The following is a 20,478-nucleotide window of genomic DNA, read 5'->3' on the forward strand; positions in this document are numbered from 1 at the left end:
CAGAAAGACAAGTTCAGTTATGCAACATACTCTGTTTATACGGCAAAAGGCAAGTTTGCACTCCCACCTGATTTCCTGAGGATTGCCTTACACAACGCCAGCACAGCATGGTCTCCTTGTGAGCACAATATAAATAATTCCCAAGGAGAACTATCCCATTGCTCCTGTCCTTTCTGCCAAGGCTTCAGTCACCACAAAAGCATGGCATCTCTCCTGATCCGAGCCGGTCACATTTTGAAATGTTTTCTGGTAACTGTATACTTAGAGCAAGAAGTTCAGGGAAATGAACAGGATTCGACTTCCTAGGGAGCTCAAGCATGTGCCTGACTGCCTTTGGTTTCTAAGATGCAAGTTCATGTGTGCATTTCCTACAGCAGGGCTACAGACCACACAGCCTTATGCTCATAAAATGTTACAGGCGACCCTGGAAAAGGGAAGCTCTGTTTACTACGCCTGAGGTTCTATCTGCTGTTCAGACCAGTGGCCACTGGTTATAACCTCACTGATGGTGTATTCACCACCAGTGTTGTGGTGTTCTTGATGCTCTTCATGTGGCTTGAATAAACAAAATCCAGGTGACCATGCTGAGTTAGGGCTGTAACCAGAGAGGGTTAAAGGCTTCTGTTGAGAGGGCCCAGCCTCACAGGAAAAGCACAAATGGGGTACAGGGTAACACCTCTTTGTGGCATGGACCATTCAGGGTACAAGAAGGCTCCAGCTAGGGATACTTCAGCTCAAATGCTGTTACACCATCTCTTTTTACTTGGTTATTTATTTTTTATCAAAACTGTAAGAACCCCACTCTTTGGGATACCTTCCTCTCCTCCCTACCCAAATGTGACTGAAACTAGCCAACAGGTTCTGAACGTTGAGGGAAACTAAGGACAGATCCATGATGGGTTTTCCATAGTAAATCAAGCTAATCTCTTTTCACAATTAAAATATGCAGAAAGCATCACAGAGTTATTGTGTAAAATGGAAGAGCTCAAAAGACAGCTTGGTTACAAATATGGTAATAGGTCAGCTCAACAAGGGTTGAAGAGCAAGGATGACAGGAGGCTGAAGGAACAGCAACAAAGCCTCAGATTTACAGCAGAAGAGGAAGCAAATAAAAAGGCCAAGAGGCAAGGAGAAGCTACAGTAGCAAAAATACTACTGATCAACTCCCACCCATGATATTTTAACTGAATTCAGCGGTTTTGAAATTATCTTCTTGACATCTTCTGCCTGCTTTTGTGCAGGCAGGCAAGCTTCTAAGAGTTTCCTAAACCACAACAAACACATGATAAAGCATTATGAACCCTTTTTCACTGAATCAGGTTTTTACAAAAATATTGGCTGTCCCCTGAGGGAAAAGCAAATGACGAAACAGCTGACGAAAAGACAACTCATTTTCTCTGTTCATTTCCCTCCCTGCTTCTGATCTACTTTAAAAGTAGGTGAACTGGAACCAGAAGACCAAAGGGTCATCTCAGCACACGGAAGTCTTCTTTTCCAAAGAGTTGTTGGGAATTAATAAAGAGAAATCAATACTGCAAGATGTTCATTGTGAAAATTTTGGCTCTCCCTGGGGAAGGAATCCCCATGTCCTGGATTGTGCTATAGGAAATCACACCAGGGTTATGCAATCTGCTGGAAGCATGGAGTCAACTGAACACTAGAGATTGTTTGCTCGAAAGCAAAAAAGGGTAATCACAGTTCTTAGGAGAGCTATTATTTAAAACGGGCCTCGGAAGTTTATTTCCACTGTCCAATTCTTCACAGCAGGTTGGTTCACTCACCACTTCTCACCACTACAAGTGACTTAAAGGATAAGAATTATCAAACATTTGATGGCAATCACCTACAAAAAGAACTGTTCATATAAATTACATTCAGATCCCTTTGTTCTGCCTTGTATTTTCAGCACTCGGGATACATGCTCTTTCCAGGAAAAGACTAGCCTAGCATTTACTTTACTACAACTTCTGATTCTATAGACCAGGGCAGGAGGCCATAATGAAACCTAGGAAGGGATTTCTAGTACATATTCTAGAACATACAGGAGTTTGAGAGGCAAAGAGTGTACTACCTAAATCAGAGAATACTATTATTTACCATTTCATTCCTTCAGGGAGAGGGCACCAGTTTTGAAGTCTGAAGCAAAGAAAATCAACTGTCTGCAAATGTGAATGTTTATTCATAATTTTCCTTTCTACCCATTAACCTGAAAATGGGAAATATATTGAATGAGAAAATAATCCATTAGTTCAAGGTCAAGACACAGCCCTAAATTTTTTTCCTTAAAAAAAAAAAAAGAGCAAAAAAACCAGAGCACTTTGTGCTGCATCTGTCCTTGCCCAATGATGTGCATTTTAATTTATAGCTATTCAGACTTGTTCCTTCAGAATGTGACACATCCTACGCTAAGCTTGTTTCTGTCAATCATTTTTTGTATGGCATGAGGAATAATATCTTAATTTCATGCTTCATTACCCTCATAATGAACAAGCCCAAGGAACTCCCTAAAAACAATGCTGTATTAGCAAAGTTAGTGAGTCAAACACTAAGCAGGAATACCCACAGCTGATCAAATCAATGAAATTATTTTTGGAAGCAGCAACAAACTTATAATTTAGTACTGAACATCTGTCTCTGCTCGTGGCTGGAGTGAAGTCTTGGTGGCAGGAAAAGGGACTGCAGGAACACTGTGGTGCTCCTCACATCTTCCCTTAAGGCGCTCAGTATTGACTTTTAGCAGACAGAACTGCATAGTTAAGCAAGCCAGGGGCCCCAGTTAATGTTGCTGTTTTCGTTTTGCCTGCAAAGTGCCCTGAATGGAGACACCATCACATGAAGCATCAGGAGAGTAACACCCTGGGCACCAGTGCAGGCACTTTAGACAACAGGATGTCAAATTTTCAGAAAAGTAACAAAATACATGTCCTGTTCTGTAGACAAATTCATTGTGAGACTGTTACCTCAGATCGGCATTTCAGAGAGAAAACTGCATCTCCAGACAGACTGAGCCCATGATGAACTTAAGTTTCTTGCTATGTAACACTAAGGAAAGCCAAACTGACCTGATACACACAGCTCAAAGTGCTGATCTTAGTGATATTCTCTTTTTCCAAGTATAGGCTATAGTTTGTTATAATTTTTTTTTCATAGAACGTCAAACTGTACACTTACTCACTGGTGTAAATAACACACACTGGAAAGAAAAACAAGAGAGAGGAAGAGGCTCAGCTTGGAACAAGAACCATCAATTTTCATTTCAAATGTAGCTGAACAGAAGACTTGAGAGGGAACAGATTAATGATTACAACTGCTAAACCAGGACTTCACTATAAAGTTATCATCATGTCCAGATGTTGTCTTTGCCTTTGACAGTTTTTTGAGGTTTTCTTACAAAAATACAGACATGCATCTAGTCTAAGGGCATCTACATGCATTTAAAATGCCTGTAATACCATTTAGAAACTGGCCTTTATTCATTCTGCACTCCCACTCACCTGCAAAATAATGAATATGGTGATGGGGTTAAAAAAGTTTGTTTAAACAAACAATATACAGTTTACTACTAGTACATAATTAGTACTGTGATGCATTCAGTGGTTATCCCAGCAGCGCTCTGCAGTAGTTTTCATGTCTACAAGTTATAATACTGCCCCAGATGATGAGTTTAAATCCATGCAAAATTTGGGCATATTAGATGTGTATTACTGACACTTTTTCATGTATACCGTATCTTCTAAAAGTTCATTGCTGTTGGAAACTTTTAAAAATAAAAGTCTCTTAAAAATGGACTTTTTCCCTTGAAAGTATTACATATATCTGATTACTGTGCTGCCAAGCTGAAATGCTCCCTCAATCTTCTATTCCAAAACAGACGGCAAATAACGAGCACCTTGGAATATTCTCCACTTATAGTATTTAGCTTGCGGTTAAGGACTTTTCAGCTTTCTGGGTTAGCACCACATTTCTAGAAAACTGCTGCAGATCAAGGAGGACCAGCACAGCTGACATAATTCAGTCTCAAACCAACCTTCCCATACTTAACAGCTCCATGTGTCAGCGTGTGTCCTAAGCTGAAACATCTCAGATTGAATTTGGCTACAGCTGAAGAGCAAAGGGATGTGTTTAGGCACAGAAGAGCCTAAAGTGGTCAGAGGCTCCAAAGATAGTGGAAGCACTATGGCTGCTGAGACAATGAATGAAAAAAGGGATGGTCTTATCCTTTTTTCCCCCCAGTTCCGCACAATTGAGACTTTTATATTTTTTCTGTGCAGTGTGTCACCACTCAACTGGGAGAGGAGACAAAGCGGCAAGATTTTTCTTAATGTTTCTGAAAGTTTACCAGTGTTGCACTACTCCAAAATAAACTTCTACCCTGAAAAAATAATCCAATTCTTAAGCAGTTAAATTCACAATCCCTATTAATGAAAGTTAGTCTGTGACATATATAATTACTGATTAATTATTCCTTATTTTAACAAGTGTCTGTAGGCCAGAGGCTTTCTTTTTCACTCCACATAAAAGTGTATCTGCAGTGGTGTAAAAGACAATTTATTTTAGGTTTTTTTTCCAAACTAAAACTATTTTACATGAAAAGTTTCTTCAGAATATTAAACAACGGAAGCTACACCTTCTTAAATGTCTTTTGGTAATCTTTCTTATTTCTTTAGAAAAATAATTAACTACTATGTCTCAATTCAACTCTTTAAGCTACTTCTCTACATAGGGTCATGTCAGTTCGAAAGTATCAAACATGTAATACTCATTAATTTCAGCCTTCCTTAAATTTGCTTCTTACAACAGTGGCTATGGGATATTCAGTTCTCCTGTACTCAGAGCGCCACTGTGGGTTAACTTTAATGTCAAAACCCAATTTCCAAAACTCTCCCCTTGGGCTAGCAGCTTGATAGACCTTCAGCAAAGCTGGTTGTGCAGAAACATAGATTGCAGAGACTTTGGAAGAATTTTCATTGTCTTGTTTAGAACAAGATATAGGAATGAAATAAAACCACAAATTTGGTTTACAAAGTATAGCTTTTATTATACACACTGCTTAAATGAGTTTTCAAATATAGATTTTAAAAATCATGAGTTTTTCAATATATACATTCTGAAACAACATTATCGCATTTACATTTTAAATACTTATTGCTAATATGTTAATATTTTTTGTGTTTTACCAAGTGTTAACTATTAAGTACATTTTAAAGTGTTCAATAGCAATTAACCCATCATTGAAATACCATCTCTAGACATCCTCTAGTGCATATATGCTTTTGTAGGATTCAGGCATTACTCTGATTTACAGGTTATGGAGGGCATAAATATGTCTGCTAGGAACCATGCTTAAGTTACAGGACGAAAAAAAAGTGGGTAACCTACTGAAGTGGCACAAATAACTAAGAGAGAAGGTATTGACTCAGTCATAAAGGCTAACAAACTTACATACTTGGAGCTTCAGTTTTAGTCTTCTCTTGGTCACAGCAAGAATGTGAAATATCAGAAAGTTAATGACTGCCTGGCACACAGCATTCTGGTATAATTACAACAATCTGGGGAATTCAAACAGATTGTGAAGGATTTCATGTGGAACAAATTGTATTAAATAAGATTCTTTAATGATATATCATTTTTGAGTCATGGAGTACATCTAGTAATCTTGAGGAGAATCTTCAGGGCACATCAGACATTTCTTTATGTTGTTCCTCAATACATGCCTCAAGATGTGCCAAGTTAGTTTTATCCTTACACAAACTGAATTTTAGCTTCTTTGTTGGAATTATCAGCAAAAACACCAACTTGGAGGTGTTTTCTCATTCTAAACAAACTGCTCAGCCACAGCTTCTTTTGAGTAAGGCCAAAGAAACCAGAAAATGGTTTCAACTGATGCACATACCAATGAACAAGTAGTGAGATTCTATTAATGATCTCCCAGTCTCTTGCTTTCTTTCCCAGTGTCATTCTCAAATCAACCTTGCCACTTCTGTACCTTTGTACAACACTGCAACCTGAATTCAATAAATCAGCCCTTCAGGAGTAGGACTTCCTTTAACTGCTTCATACAGACTCTAATGTGGCATTGAATAGCAGTGCATGTTTTGAAAATAGATTCAAAATGGTTTTTAATATATTTTTCACTTGTATTTTAGTTTTCCTCAAATCTGAGTATCACTGATTTGCAATCAATGTAAGAGAGCCGATTTATATGCAATTCTTGTTGCATCACTGCAGATAGAGGATATTGAGAAAGAAGTACAGTCCATCAATTAAACACTTTCATTTTCCACCGTTAGTTTACCTTTAAGTTATGGGGCAGAAAGAAGGCAACATAGGTTAATTGTGTTACACAGAAAATCTAATAATGACCAGTATGCAGTTTTAGAGACATGGAGATTTAGAGGTGTGGAATTCTAGAGCTCTACAAAGTAATTTCAGCAGAATCAGAAACGAATCTGACATGATGCAGCATAGAAGCTGCAAGGATCTCACGATTCATTTTCATGGGGGAAGGGTTCAGGTTGAAAGACGCTGCCTGTTCAAGCTTTACAGAAGAGAACACAGAGGATCTTAGTTCTTAAAAATGCCATCAGATAATCCATGTCACCCATGTGATCCACACAAAACCATTGTCCGCCAAAGCTCCAAACACATGAGCACTTAACAAAGCTTTCCAAAGGTTGGAATCAATCTCTTCAGTCACTGAATGAAGATTCATTATCAGAACTGTCTTCTGCTTTGCCATCATCTCCCCAGGCAGGCACAGGGGCATCTGGGGTCCTGCAGGCAACAAAAACATTCCGTGCTGCAAATCCAGCCAAGAACACAAGCAACTCAGCACGTAACACCAACGTCCTTGCACCACAACATTTAACACATTAACTGTTTATGGTTCACAAACTCACACCTCAGTGGTATTGCTTCACCTACAACTGGAAGGCAAACACTAGAAACTGTAACTCACTGAACTTCAAAACTCTGTAGACACCAGTGTGAATGCATGCCTTTGATGCCATCAGAAATGATGACAGGTCATTAAGAAACACTTGTAGAAAGAGTTGAAAGCAGGCAATAATGATTAATTCAATTTTTTTTCAATCTTCAGAGGTTCTAGGGCTGAAAGGAACATTCTGTACACCATTAAGCAGTGTAAATAGTACATGAAAAAAATAAGACAGGAAATGAACAATATTGTATCCAACTAAAACTGCAGGGATAATTTAGTGAAGCAAAAAAGAATTACTCAGAGTGGAATTTGGCTAGAACATTGGGTTAAATGTGACATGCAAGAACAGCCATGGGATTTTTATTGACTACAAATGATCAGTCCTCTTGTATTTAGCTTTAAAGAGAATATTTAGGATGGATCTTAACACTGTGGCAAAATATTTGCTTGGGGAATCTACTGGAAATGAAGGTGAGACAAGCAAGCCATCTAAAGACTAACTAATATTACTGCCTGAAGATGCTGGCTCTCCATTGACTCTTCCTCCTAAGTATATAATGAATTTGACATACAAGCAATACAGAGCCTGATAAAGGCTTAAAGCAAGGTAGAAAATACACGTATAATTTTACTTGGGGAAAAATGACATTCAGAGAAACTTACTTCCTGCATGACAGTTAACATCTCTTGGATAAAATATTGCATTTTAAACTAAGCTGACAGTTGTATTAATCATCCTGTTCTTATTTATCTTGGGGGTATAGAATTTCTTTTCCAACATTAGTTCTGTTTAGTATAATTTCTCTGCTGGGAATCCCTAAGGCAACTTCAAAGTGCTCCTAAACATTTTCAGCGCAGAGATGAGAAGTGTGTTGAACTGCAGAAGAGCCTTCTCCCTCCCCCCTACACACCTCTAAAATAAATGAAGAAAGCATTTGCTTTCTCATGCAAATATCACTTCACAATATTATTCCTTGTTGCCACAGTAATGACAAAACAGAAGAGCTGTGCAAAGACATGTGATCTGGAGAGACCAGTGCAAAACCTCTCTTTTATTAAGAAGAGGAAGACGGTGCTGAATTCCTTTAGTTCATGAGAGCAGGACAAGCTCTTCCGGAACTGAAGACAGGAAAGAGAGGAAGGATAAGTAATGAAAGATAAATTGGGAGCTTGATAGAACAGGCAGTTACCAAAAGCTGTAAAAAGTTGATAAAGGAGCGATACAGAGGTGGAAAAGTCAAGAGGAGAATGTAGAAACTATATTGTATCATCAGAATTAGCACATCTACAGCCACAAATAACCCATGCTCAGCCAATGGCAAGGGGCTGGTGGAGTCTGCAGTAAGTGACTGAGCACACAGCCAGTGCATTTTCCTAATTTTCTCTGGGACTGAGCGATTGGACCTAAGGAAGTAGAAGACCCAAGAAATGTGGTGTGAATGGCAAGGTACATTTAAAAGAAGAAGCCTATAATATCAAGAAAAGACAGCAAGAAAAATGAAAGGTCACCCCTGATATCTTAACATGTTCCACATTATGCACTTTGCCAAATAATTAGCTTTCTTTAACCAGTTTTCAAACCAATAACATTTTAAAGAAAATCTGACTAAGCATTACTGTTGCACAGATCTTTGAAGATGGATTTTGAGATCTAACCCCAAACACATTGTGATCCTCAATCCACAATAATGTTTCTGTCTTAATTCAAAATAGACAATCCAAAAGCAAACACTTTTTTAAAAATAGCTTTTGAAGTTTTAACCTGTTACATTTTGTTTTATCTACTATAAAAATCTACCCAAACATGAAGAAATGTAAGCATTTACAGAAAGTTGTGGATTTGAAAGCACAGCAAAAAATACAATACATTTAACACAGATATAGAAAACCCATGTTGGCTAAACCTATCTCCAACTTACACAGGGTCTTTTTTTATTTCTCATTCAATCAGTAAAAATAAAACCAACTGAGGTATAACTACTTCAGGCTTATCTAGACCTAGAAGTAGATGGGAGCTAAAGTGACTCATCAGGTTTATTTTATTTAACAAGTAGCTAGTTTCAGATTAAGCCTTTACAAAATGTAAAAAGACTTCACTGGAAAGGAAAAATGGGCTTTTTAATACTGCGACAGTTTCTGAAAAGAATGCAACAATACTTCACACATTTTGGTATCTATAATGTAAGAATGAAAGTTAATACTTTCATCAGTTTAACAAATTCTGTGAAATAATACAGTAGAACCAAATTAAATGCCAGCTGTAAATTAAGACTAAAATTAATGTTTATGGCCAGACAAGAAGCTTTGAAAATTACTATCTATTCTTAGTAGTCTTCACATCAGATTAACTCAATCAACAGCCAAAATTTTAAAATGCTGACTTCAATTTACACTGTCAATTTTGAAGTCAAGTAATACACTACATGTACTCAGGGAATCTGGAAACAACTGTGTTGTCCCTCATGCATGCAGCAAAATAAGACTGAGTTTGCTCTCACTTCTCTACAACAATGACATTTTCTTATTGGAGTGTTGAAAGCAAGTATCTGGGAAAAACCTCACAGTCTAAACAGGGCAGTTAAAATGGCTACTGACCTTTTATTTGAGTCCTCATTGCTAAGTGCACATTGTCAAAAATGCTAGCTTGTCACTGCTATAGCTCACAACACCTTGAACAACCTTTTCTAAGCACATGTTTTTCCAAGTTTTTTAAACACACAGCTGCACTGCAGCCCTACTGGGAGTCATAAATTACTTACTCGAGAAGATCTGGATTTAGCCCCTCAGAAATCATTTTGTTTCGTATTGCCATTACAGGAACACCCTGTGTAGCAGGAAGAAGAATAATATAAAACTACTGGACACAAACAGATGAGTTAAATAAACCACACTTTCATATAAATTTATGCATGTCACTTGTCAAACAACAGCATGGAACAATAATCTCAGTTACCATCAATATGAACCTAGAAGCAAGAAACGATTGAGATTAAAGGCCCTTTTAATCCATCTTATATTTATGACAAAACATCTAGAGAAATTTGCAGGGAGAGAATTAAGACTGGATAGATATAATTGCAATTCATACAGACAAAATCATGAAGCTGAAGTTATCTGTATGGGTAAGAATGTGGAGAAAGCACAAGGTATCTGCACAAAGACAGCAGTGAAGTTGTGCTAGGAAAGACTTGGGTATGCTGAAGGTATACCCAAGAGAGAGAGGAAAACCAGGGAAGTGCATCTGCTACCCCTCCAGAAGAATCTCTTAAGGCAGTGCTAAAAACTGGAGAAGTCTAAAAAGCATGGAAAAAAAGGCAAACAGGACATGAGAACAGAAGCACAGTTTAAAAGTGACTTCTCTGAATACAACTGCTTGTGCTGTCAGGCTTGAATCTTCTATGACTTGTGGACAGATTTCAGATAAGTATGTACATGTTAAAAAAATTCCTTCCCTTCACTGCAAGTCCTTCCACACCTTTGCACTTTATTTTATTCATCAGCACCTAAACATCCTCTTATCTTGGATCACATATCCAAGACGCACGTCCTCTCATGAGGACATTCCAACAAACTGCTGCTACGTTTCCACTAGAGTTGCTCAAAGGCAACTTGTTGCTTTGCCATCTCTTGTTGGAAACCATCAGAAATACCATTTGGATCACTCCATGCCAATATAAAATATCAGAAAAAAAACCCCATCACTGAATGAGGATACAAGTTCTGATTCAAAAGGGACAGTTACTGGTGGTCTAAGAAATTCTAAATGAAAAATGGTGCAAGACTAGTATATTTTTTGCAAAAGCAGGTAAAATAGTGTTGAAATAAAGGGCAGCTATGACTAATGATCCAGAGGAAGATGTGATTCTAGTGACAGTTCCACAGTAAGAATCACAAGCAAGGCTTGTGCATGAGCACTGTGGAACAGCACACAGGTACATAGTTCTAGCAATCTATCAGGCATAATGTCAAAAAACAGTCACTCAAATAGCTGCAATGTAATAGCTTGAAATAAAAGAACATCTCAGTACTTCATAACTAATATTTTTTGTTTGTGCATTACAAACCTGAATATTTTTAATATTTATTCGAGTATTTCATGACGGTTTAAAAATTCAGTTGTTTAGTATAGATTTGGACACCAGGGATTGTGTGTCTACACACTGTCTTGTACTAATGCTTTGCCACTGCTTGACTGCTCTTAGGGTACTTTTCCCCACCTCAGAAGTCACTGATGAGTTGTTTACACATCAACTCAAACCAGGTGAAAACAATTGAGTCAGATCAGGCAAAGAAGAATTCGTATTTGATTTCAATCAAAGGGAATTTGGTAAAGGACTTCTAAGAATAGGTTGCTTTTATGTTCACACTTGGAGTATGTTTTATTCCAACACTGTGTGCATTAAAATCTATGAGAAAAAATCCTCTCAGTACCCTCATATATCACAGATTCACAAAACTAATCTGAAATTTAGTCAAAATGCCCTTTTAGACTTCTTATCTGAAGCAAAACAATTAAGATTGTACTTATATCTTTTTACAATACAATTAGGGCATTACAATTACTTTACTTCCCATGATTTCCTAAATTTTAACCTACATATATGGTACTGCTTTTCTATGATTTCTTGGAATATTGTTGTAAATTTTAAAAAGTAAGAATTTAGTATCCTCAATTGCACTCCACCAAAATTAGTTTGTCACAATTTCATAGAAGAGCTACTTTTAGTGTAGAATGGTGCTCTTTTATACTACAAACATTTTGAGTAATAAATAAATTATCAGTTCAAACAAATCTTCAGCTAGAAACTTAATTTGGGAAAATAAATGACACTAACTGAAATACTTGACCGGACAAGGAGACAAGTTTGGCAAATACAAAAACACACATTAATTTGTAGTATGTTAGTTTGACTTTCCTACCACACTGTTTACAACTGGCAGAGGAGTCACCAGGAACTGCCAGTACACAGGAGAAATGTGGAAAGTGAGATCTCACTCCTCTAGCAGTTACCAAAAAAAAAAAAAAAAAAAAAAAAAATCAAAGTAATTAGACCATCCAGTGCTTTCAAATCCACTTTGAAATCTGGCATTAAATTGATACAGTAACATAGTGTTCTATTCTCTGCTACTATCCCACTGCTAGGTTTTCCAAATGGTTTGTAATAAGCTATCCATAAAGTGCCAATTTGTGATTCAAGTGAAAAATAAGGTTTGGAATATCATTCAAGGGATGAAACAGACCAATTGTAATAACTTCTCTGAAGACTGAGTGAAACCATGAAGTTAGTTTTAACATAAGCAACATTTTATTAATACTATGACATAGTCATACTTTCCTGAATTATAATATATATTTTAGTGGAAAATTTCCACTGACAAATTGAAAATAAATTGAAATAAACTCTTTGTTTCCAATCTCATTTTTAAGTTTGTGGAGGTGAAATGACCTCTTAAAAATATCACAAATAGCCTCCTTCACATTCTTGTTCCTTCATTAGATTTCAAACATGTTAATACTGAGATTATTTCTAATTTATCTATAGCACAGACCACAGATAAAGGCATAAACAAAACCTGCATCATGAATAACAGGAAACTGGAGTGGAAGTAGACAGTGAAGCAATCCTTGTATCTCTATTTTGGTCCTTACAGAAATATAAAGTACTTCTGTTCTGGACTATACTTGCAAAGCTGTACTTTGTACCCTACAGTAAAATCAGACGGTAATCAGTCTGTATGCAGGGAATGACTCCAATTTGCCAGGACAACTCCACTCTCAGTGTAATCTTCTGTGCCTCCGGCTAATATCACTTTGCATTTACACATTTCACACCTTCAGTTCACAAGCCTACCAGCAGAATTATGTAGAAAGATCTTGCCAGAAGCTGTCTGATGGAATATATTACATTAATTCATTTATTAGAGAAGATATGCTAGAATATTGTGATGTTATCCTACCTTAAAGATTACTGTTGCAATACATGTTTTCAGACATTTAAGGTTCACTTACAGCTGTGTAGTGCATTCCACCAAAAAATAACATCCTAGCCAAAGAATGACATGAGAATTGACTTACCACTTGTACCATTTTGAGATATCTGGCATATCTTGGATCCTTGGCCACAGTTGTGACATTTTCTGTTACCACCTCTGTTTTCTGTAAGCCTTCTTCTTGTGTATTGTTCTGCTGTATGTGAAGAACAAACCCTTTCATGGTTAGGTGTACACACCACATCCATGGAGAGATTCCAATCCATAAAGGTGGGTATTTTAGGTAAAGTGCAACTCTTCTTCATCAAGATTATTCTAATCTACACTCACAAAATTAGAGGTTTCCTAGATGTATGAAATCACAAAATCCAGCTCTTTTGTTGTTCACTGTTACAAGAGTGTCTTTCTACTTTTAGATACAATTTTAAGTTATTGAACATAAAATACCAGAAAGTCCCTCATAACCCTGATAAGTTGTATTTAATGAATAAAACAGTACTAAAGGTAAATGGTCTTTTTATAAAAAATATTTATAAGGAGTATTATTTATAAATCTCCTCCAGTAGTAAACTGCCTTTTTTCCTCAAAATACTTGATTCCCTGGCAAAGTTTTCATACAGATCATGTAACATTTGAACTATACTTTTGAGTATAAATCATTACTTAAAGGATAATGTAATGAAATCAAAGATTCCTTGAAAGTATTTAATTTAAAAGAAATTAAAAATGACAAGAAGTTCGAGCACTATTTAAAGAACACAGAAAGTGTATTTTTTCTACAAAACTAATCACTTGAAAGCAGCACTGGGAAGATCCTTTCAGAAATATAAAAACTTTATATACTTATATATACCTTATATACTTTAATATCTGACAGGATGAACATTTTAAAGAAAATTAACTCATGGTGAGTCGTTCTCTAATGTGGCTGGAACATGCAATGCTGTTCAGTGTCTCCTATGCTGCTGCCTGTAAATCAGAGTTACAATCTTTGACAGGCAGACAAAAGCAGCAGAGTGCTCCAGATACTGCTTCTCCACAGCAACTTCCATCAAATAAGATAATGAGCAGAGATTAGAATTGAGGATTCCATGAGAAGATACTCTAAGAGGAAACCAGGAAAAGAACTCCATCTACAAATGGGCCAGAAATCCTCACTTAACTAAGTGGTGATCATGGGATTTAAATGTCTGGGTTAAAAAAATCAACCATCCACACACAATAAACTCCCCAGAATGACAAAAAGTTAGTTGCAGGGATAGTATCTTAATGCCAATTGCTTGTAATAAGCTGGCATTTTCTGTACATGGTAGATAATATACAGGAAACCTTCAATGTAATAAACTCTTTAGAATAAAGTATGATAGAAATTCCAATATGAGCTAAAAGCATACATTCTGAAGAAAGGAGAAAAGAGCTGCAATGATGTGATTTGAACTGTTATTTTCATACATGACCTTCCCAGACCTCTGATATAACACATGTTCATATTATAGTGTGATTGAAGAAGAGGAAGGAGAAATTTAGCATTAGATTTGAGTTAGTTATTATTTAAGTCACATAGTTAAGAAAGGGTATAGCCTTTTATGTTTTAAGTCACTTGTTAACAGTGCCAGGGGAGAAAAGCCTAATCTTAGCCTTTCACAGTTGATTGCTCACTTCCAGTAGACTTGCTTCTTCTGTCTCCTTCAAATGACATTAAAAACTTGACCTGGAGAGCTCTATTCCTTCAAAGTATGATCTGTGCTTCATTACTTACTCCAGACTGAGGTGATGCAGCTGTCTGTTGATCTGTAGCAGTCTGTGCCACAGGACCATTTGTAACATTCACATTTTCACTGGACACTTCAAATTTGACATCTTCTAGGCCAGGAATTGAGGATAACTAAATGCCAAAAACATCATCAAATAAGCAATGAGCCTTTCAAAAGACTACATGTACAACAAAATCTGCATCATGCTGCTTACCACTTACTGACCAGATAGGTTTTACATTAGTAAAATTTTAACTTTTTGCCCCTAGTTTTGGTATTTTGATTGGGGGGAAAAAAAACAAACCTGTCTATTCAGCTGCCTTCTACAACAAAAACTTTCATTGTTAACAGAGGGCTGCAGAGTAGGAAAGGCTTCTACACATTCCCAGCATATTGCTACTGCACTTATCAAGCACATGAGAGCCATGCAGTCTCTGCTACTTCCCCTACAGTGAAAGAAATCATGGCAAGAACAGCTCTATCACCTAACAGATGGGAGACTGGTTACAAATTTTTCAATTTTCTACATCTTTCACTTTTTTTAAGGAAATGCTGTGAGTGGATATTAAACACACCACAAATCTATCTGAAGGAATTTCTATTTAACATGATTATGAAGAATTGTGCAAAAATCATCAATTCGGATCATTCCTAAATATTTTGAAATAAATAAGAGTTAGTAAGCTCTGTTTGTATTATTACACTATTTTTTCTCCACGAAGATCTTAATGAACACTTTCAAAATATCCCACCCTTCTTCCCAGAAAAGCCAACAAAATTGCCTCCATCATTATTCAAAGAAGAACTTGTTAAAATTTTATACTGGTGATTTATTGACTTTGGAATTTTATTCGTTTCTGTTCTTCTAGTAAACAGCATACTGTGTTTCCTATAGAGGATCACAGATTATTTCCTTTTGTCATTTCAGTTAAAGAAAATATATCAAACACATTTACATTAGCTTAGATCCAGTTCAGGTTACATTTCAATATCAGAAGATTTATAAGGCTTCTATCTAGTTACTTATATCACCTGAAGTCCTTACAGTCCAGTAGCATACAAAGATACTTATATTTTACAAAGGGGGTAAGAATTTCCTTGTTAGAGTTTGTATGGCAAAAAGTGCTCCTTTCCTGCTCCACATGCTTAACAAACTCAAATTTTCCACTAGGTACTGTTGATTCCTTACTTCTGTATCAACTACATATTCAAATGTTACCCAGTATAAGTAGGAAGGCATGCAAAACCAGAATTTTTGATATCAGGATTTTATATTAGCTCCTTTAAATCCTTATGAAAACTTATTTGCTCGATTCAGGCCATAAAAAGGAAGGTAGTTCACATAATCCAGGAGGTTGTCACTTTTAGAAGATGAAGTCTATATCCATACAAACCTTTGCATCCAGAATATTGAGTGTGGTTTCAATTTGTTGGATACGGAGAGAGAGTGCTGACAATTTCTACAACAGAAAAGAATTAGGATGTGAAAACACTCCCCTATGCACTTGGACATATAAAACAGTTTGCATCTAGTTAAAAAAAAATCACTTTTGTCTTCTCCCTGCTGATGGCAGAGTACAGTGTAAATGAGATTATCACATGAAATAAATGAAGCAATTTCCTTTTTAGTACAGTATCCATGTCCTTTTTAGTACAGTAGCTACAGCAGTACAAATTTTAAATAATTTTACTCTGCAGTTGGTTTTCCAATACAATGACAGAAACGAAAGCAGACTATGTACAAAAGAAAGCCAAAGTAAATAAGGTATTACACTGGGTAACTGTAGAATAAAGATAGACATATTGTACTCTTCCAGTTAGCAAAAGATCATTCTTCAAAGCTCTTTCCAAATGTTGAAGATGAAAAGAAATTATGTGTGTGTACGTAACTGAGCAAATATAAAGAGAAAACCTGCTAATTAATACAGCAGGTGATTCAAAGTCCTATAAAGTCAAAATCCACAAGGAATCAGAACTAACCAGACACTTTATATGCTCCAGGTGCACCTCAATCAAATTTTGACTTTTTTTTTTTTTTAAATGCAACTTAAGTTTTTCTAAATTACTCCATAAGAACTGCCAGTCTTTTAACTAATCACTACCATACTCCACCAGACCTGTTCAAGTGAAGTTGGCTAGAGTGCTGGCTGGCAGATATGTACCATTCTGACAGCTTTCTGGCACCTTGGCAAGATTCTGCCTGGCTCTGAAGCAGAACTTTAACACCCTAAGAAAATGGCAGCTCTGCCAACATGCTAGAAAAAGTAGAAGGAGACTGACAGGAGTTAGTCTTTTTGGATAGTGCACTGACTTGTTTACAGATGGTCCTTTGTTCATGAAGAGGAGTCAGTTCCTATTGGGAGGAACTATGTGTCCCACATTTAACTGGATAAGGGGGAGGAAAGATGTACAAAAGACAATTATGCAATTTTATGGGTCTATTTCACTAGAGAAGTGCCAAGAAATTTAGAGTTAAGGATGGAGTCAGCCCTGATTTTGAGTTCCTTGGCTTCTGTTGACTTTTCACATTGAAAACACTTCTGTATTTTATGAATACGAAAAACTTCTCAGGGAGTATATAAAGCAACTATTTAGTCTCTTGGGTAACAACACATTTTGGTTAACTAATAACTGTTTTATTAGGCAGACTTCACAGTGCTGCTGCGTGCTCAAGGTGGCTTTAAATATACGTGTTCTGATTTCCACAGTGCCTGTGGACGAGGGAATACTGAGATCAGGTGACGACTGAGTTCTGTACAACTGACAACAGCATCATCAGGCTGTTAAACTGTCCCACCTAGCAAGTTACAACAAGTTTAAAAACCTAGGAAAAATGACTTTTTTTTTTTCCGAAGCTCCGTATATTCAAATTTTATACTTGTAACAGGCCTGACTCTAAACTTCACCAACAAATAACAGAATTTCTCAGATTACATGGTTTAGTCTAATTGGAGTTGACTGTTGCCCTAGCTCAGCTGGCTAGAGCTGTATAGCATTCTTTGTTGAATAAACTAATGAAAAAGTACAAAATACCTCTGAAGACAAAAAGGTTATACTCAAAGCCACATTAGAAAATACCCTTTCTACAAGGAGGACTCTTGTCCTGTTCAGTGGACAATTCTAATCTTGTCGGTCTGGTGTATTTCCATTGACTCTAAAGTCATCACATAAACTTAGTAACCTAAATATTTTTATTTTTCTCTCTTTACAAGAAACTGAAGTTAAGGGCTTCATGTTCTATACTAATCACTTGCCAGAAATGTCCTTTTTTTTCAACAAAAAAACAACGTACATTCAGCGCTTAGCGTATCACTCTTTTAAATTAAAAGTGATAAAATCTGAAAGTACATTTTGATGCACCACAAGAACACAGCATCCTTCTTTCATAACAAACAAGAGCCAGAGATGAAGCTGCTCAGAATAAATTCCCTGTATCAAAAAGTCCAAAGACTGTGCCAAATGCCAAAGCTTAAGGAAACAGGACTGAGTGCAGCACAATCAGGAGTTCATGTGGCTCCCTTGGGGAAAAATTCTGTCTTAAGCACTTGAGGCTCAAGGGAAGCCTTGAATGGAAAGCAGACTACATTTTTTGGTTTAAGCTACCAGTATTACTGCATCAAAACTATTTAAATGAATGGTTCTCATTTCTTGAATTTTTTTAATTGTATAAAGGGACAGCTGGGAAAATAATAAACATACCTCTTCACAAACAGTAGAAAAGCGGTTGAGAAACTGCACTGTGTGAACCACAAACTGGTTTAGAAATGCTACAGTTCTTTTCTGCTGAATAGCAGGAACCTGCATTAAAAATGTAAGAAACTTAGGTTACACATCAATATCAATTTTCACATTTGGATTGAAATATCTGTTAAAAAATGCACATTTTTTTAGAAGAAATTATTTGGAAATCTGTCTTAAGTGTGCTTGCTATGAATGCATACATACACAAACCATTTTCTAATACACATATGCATTCATACAAATCCTTTGCCATTAAAAATCTACTAACATGAGAGCTGAGAATTTACAAGAAGTTACATAGAAAAGACAACAAGACCCACAAAATGAAGGATTGTTATCTTAAAAAAAACACCTTTAGATGAAATTGTAAATATTCTTAAAAATCAGTGTTAATGTTTTTTAGAAACACTGAGGAAATTAGATCTGGAGTTTAAGAATGAAAAGCAAACTTGGACAGCCATACTAATACTCAGTTACAACACCACGGCCAAAACTAAAGTTTAGTGATGCTGCTGTCTAAGTATTTAGTGGCTAACCTACTGGTTCGCATTTAGGGTACCCAAAATTACCTCCAAATCAGTTTCAATGCTTACATACTTTTCAGCCTAAAATGCAGAATCTCATGTTTGCCAAAAATAATGGTGGTCACATATGTAACACAGAGTTGGCATTTTTATTTAAACCATTACAGAAAACTGGAATCAGGAACTTTCACACAGAAGTTTATGTATAAAATTTTAGTACCTCAGGCTTAATAACCTTGGACAATTGTTTTAAGTCTTAACCTTCGCAGATGAAATTAACCTATGAAGTTGCCATTGATTTAAGTGAACGATTTACGAGTAATATTATTGGCAGTCAAGATTCTGCTGCACTTTTATTGTGAATACAGTGACACTCTGGTCTTCACCTCTTCTTTAGTGGCTAATTTACCAGTCGTCCAATATACAATTCACTATGGCCATCTTAAAACATCCTGACTTTTTTGTGAGACTTTTGTTGCTACTATCTCAAGCCTTCAGCCTTCGCACCTGATGAAGTTCAGTCCTGTGGTTCCAAAATTCACCAAGCAGTGCTTATGATCTTAGCAGAAATCTGTGGGGTGGCACAGAGCATGGAAAAAGCACTGGGTCAATTGGAATTGTCCTGCCTTTATGCTTTGTATTGAGAAAACTAAGTTTAAAAAGAAAGTTTCTGCAACATTAAAAGAAATGAATAAACAGCTTCGCACGGCATTTGCCTCCCAGATGGGTGTCCGAAACGGCTTCGCCTTTAAATACAACGTTATCACAGCACTTGCAGCAAAAGGCCTCCGGAAACAGCTGGAGACACAAGTAAGAAGCAGAGCCCGCTCGTTCCCGGGTGCGAGGGCGGCACCGTCACCGCACGGGGCGCTCCCCTCGCCCGCTGCCGCTGGGCCGGGAGCCGGGGGGACGCGGGGCTCGCCCAGCACCAGGGCCAGCGCAGCCGCCGCCGGGGAGGAGCAGCGGCAGCCCCGGAGCGCCGGGCGAGCGCAGCCCGTACCTTGGTGAGGTCAATGCCGGAGCCCACGATGGGCAGCCCGTCCTCGTCCATGCCCGCGGGCCGGGGCGGGCGCGGCCCCGCTGCGCTGCTCGGCCGCGCTCCCCAGCCTCGGCCCGGAAACAAACCCCGAGCTCCGCGGGGCGGGGCGCGCCCGCTGCCCCGCGCTTCCTCCTGGGAAACGCAGTCCCAGGCCGCAGTCCTTGTGGCCGGCTGTGCCCCGGGAGAAACCCCGAGGATAAACCCCGAGCTTCTGGGGTGCCTTCTTGGGCACCCGCTGTGCGAGGCAGGTGGTGACAGCCGCTGAGGGGCCCGGCCGTGCCAGGGGTCGCACCCAGCGCTCCCCAGGCCTCAGGACGCCTGCCTGCTTAGTGGTGGTTGGGAACAGTGTCGTCCCCTGCGGCCAAACGCCAAGGAAATAATGAGAAAAGCCAGAGAAGGAAGTGTTCCTGTGCTCCTACGCGTAATTTGAGTGGGGAAGTGCCACACTTTGGATGTGGGGACTAAAAATAAGGAGCACTGAATGGCCCT

The 20,478-nt window shown here is 37.7% G+C and overlaps 1 protein-coding gene across 2 annotated transcripts; it reads right to left on the reverse strand.

Annotated features, from left to right (window-relative positions):
* Positions 1-5,012: 5,012 nt before the first annotated feature.
* Positions 5,013-20,059, reverse strand: WASHC3 (WASH complex subunit 3). 2 transcript variants are annotated; one of them, XM_005527883.3, is made up of 7 exons: positions 19,951-20,059; positions 18,385-18,483; positions 16,080-16,145; positions 14,691-14,816; positions 13,017-13,124; positions 9,700-9,764; positions 5,013-6,774 (listed from the first exon to the last, which is right to left on the reverse strand). In XM_005527883.3, exons 1-7 carry the CDS (start codon positions 19,999-20,001, stop codon positions 6,690-6,692), a joined length of 600 nt encoding a protein of 199 aa, XP_005527940.1. In that variant the 5' UTR covers positions 20,002-20,059; the 3' UTR covers positions 5,013-6,689. The 2 variants fall into 2 exon arrangements, with proteins under 2 accessions (XP_005527940.1, XP_005527939.1); XM_005527882.3 differs by having other exon boundaries at positions 13,017-13,127.
* Positions 20,060-20,478: the final 419 nt, after the last annotated feature.

Source organism: Pseudopodoces humilis, chromosome 5 (genome assembly GCF_049639895.1).
Source record: "Pseudopodoces humilis isolate 2021_Gansu_Grassland_sample_001 chromosome 5, ASM4963989v1, whole genome shotgun sequence".
NCBI lineage: Eukaryota > Metazoa > Chordata > Aves > Passeriformes > Paridae > Pseudopodoces > Pseudopodoces humilis.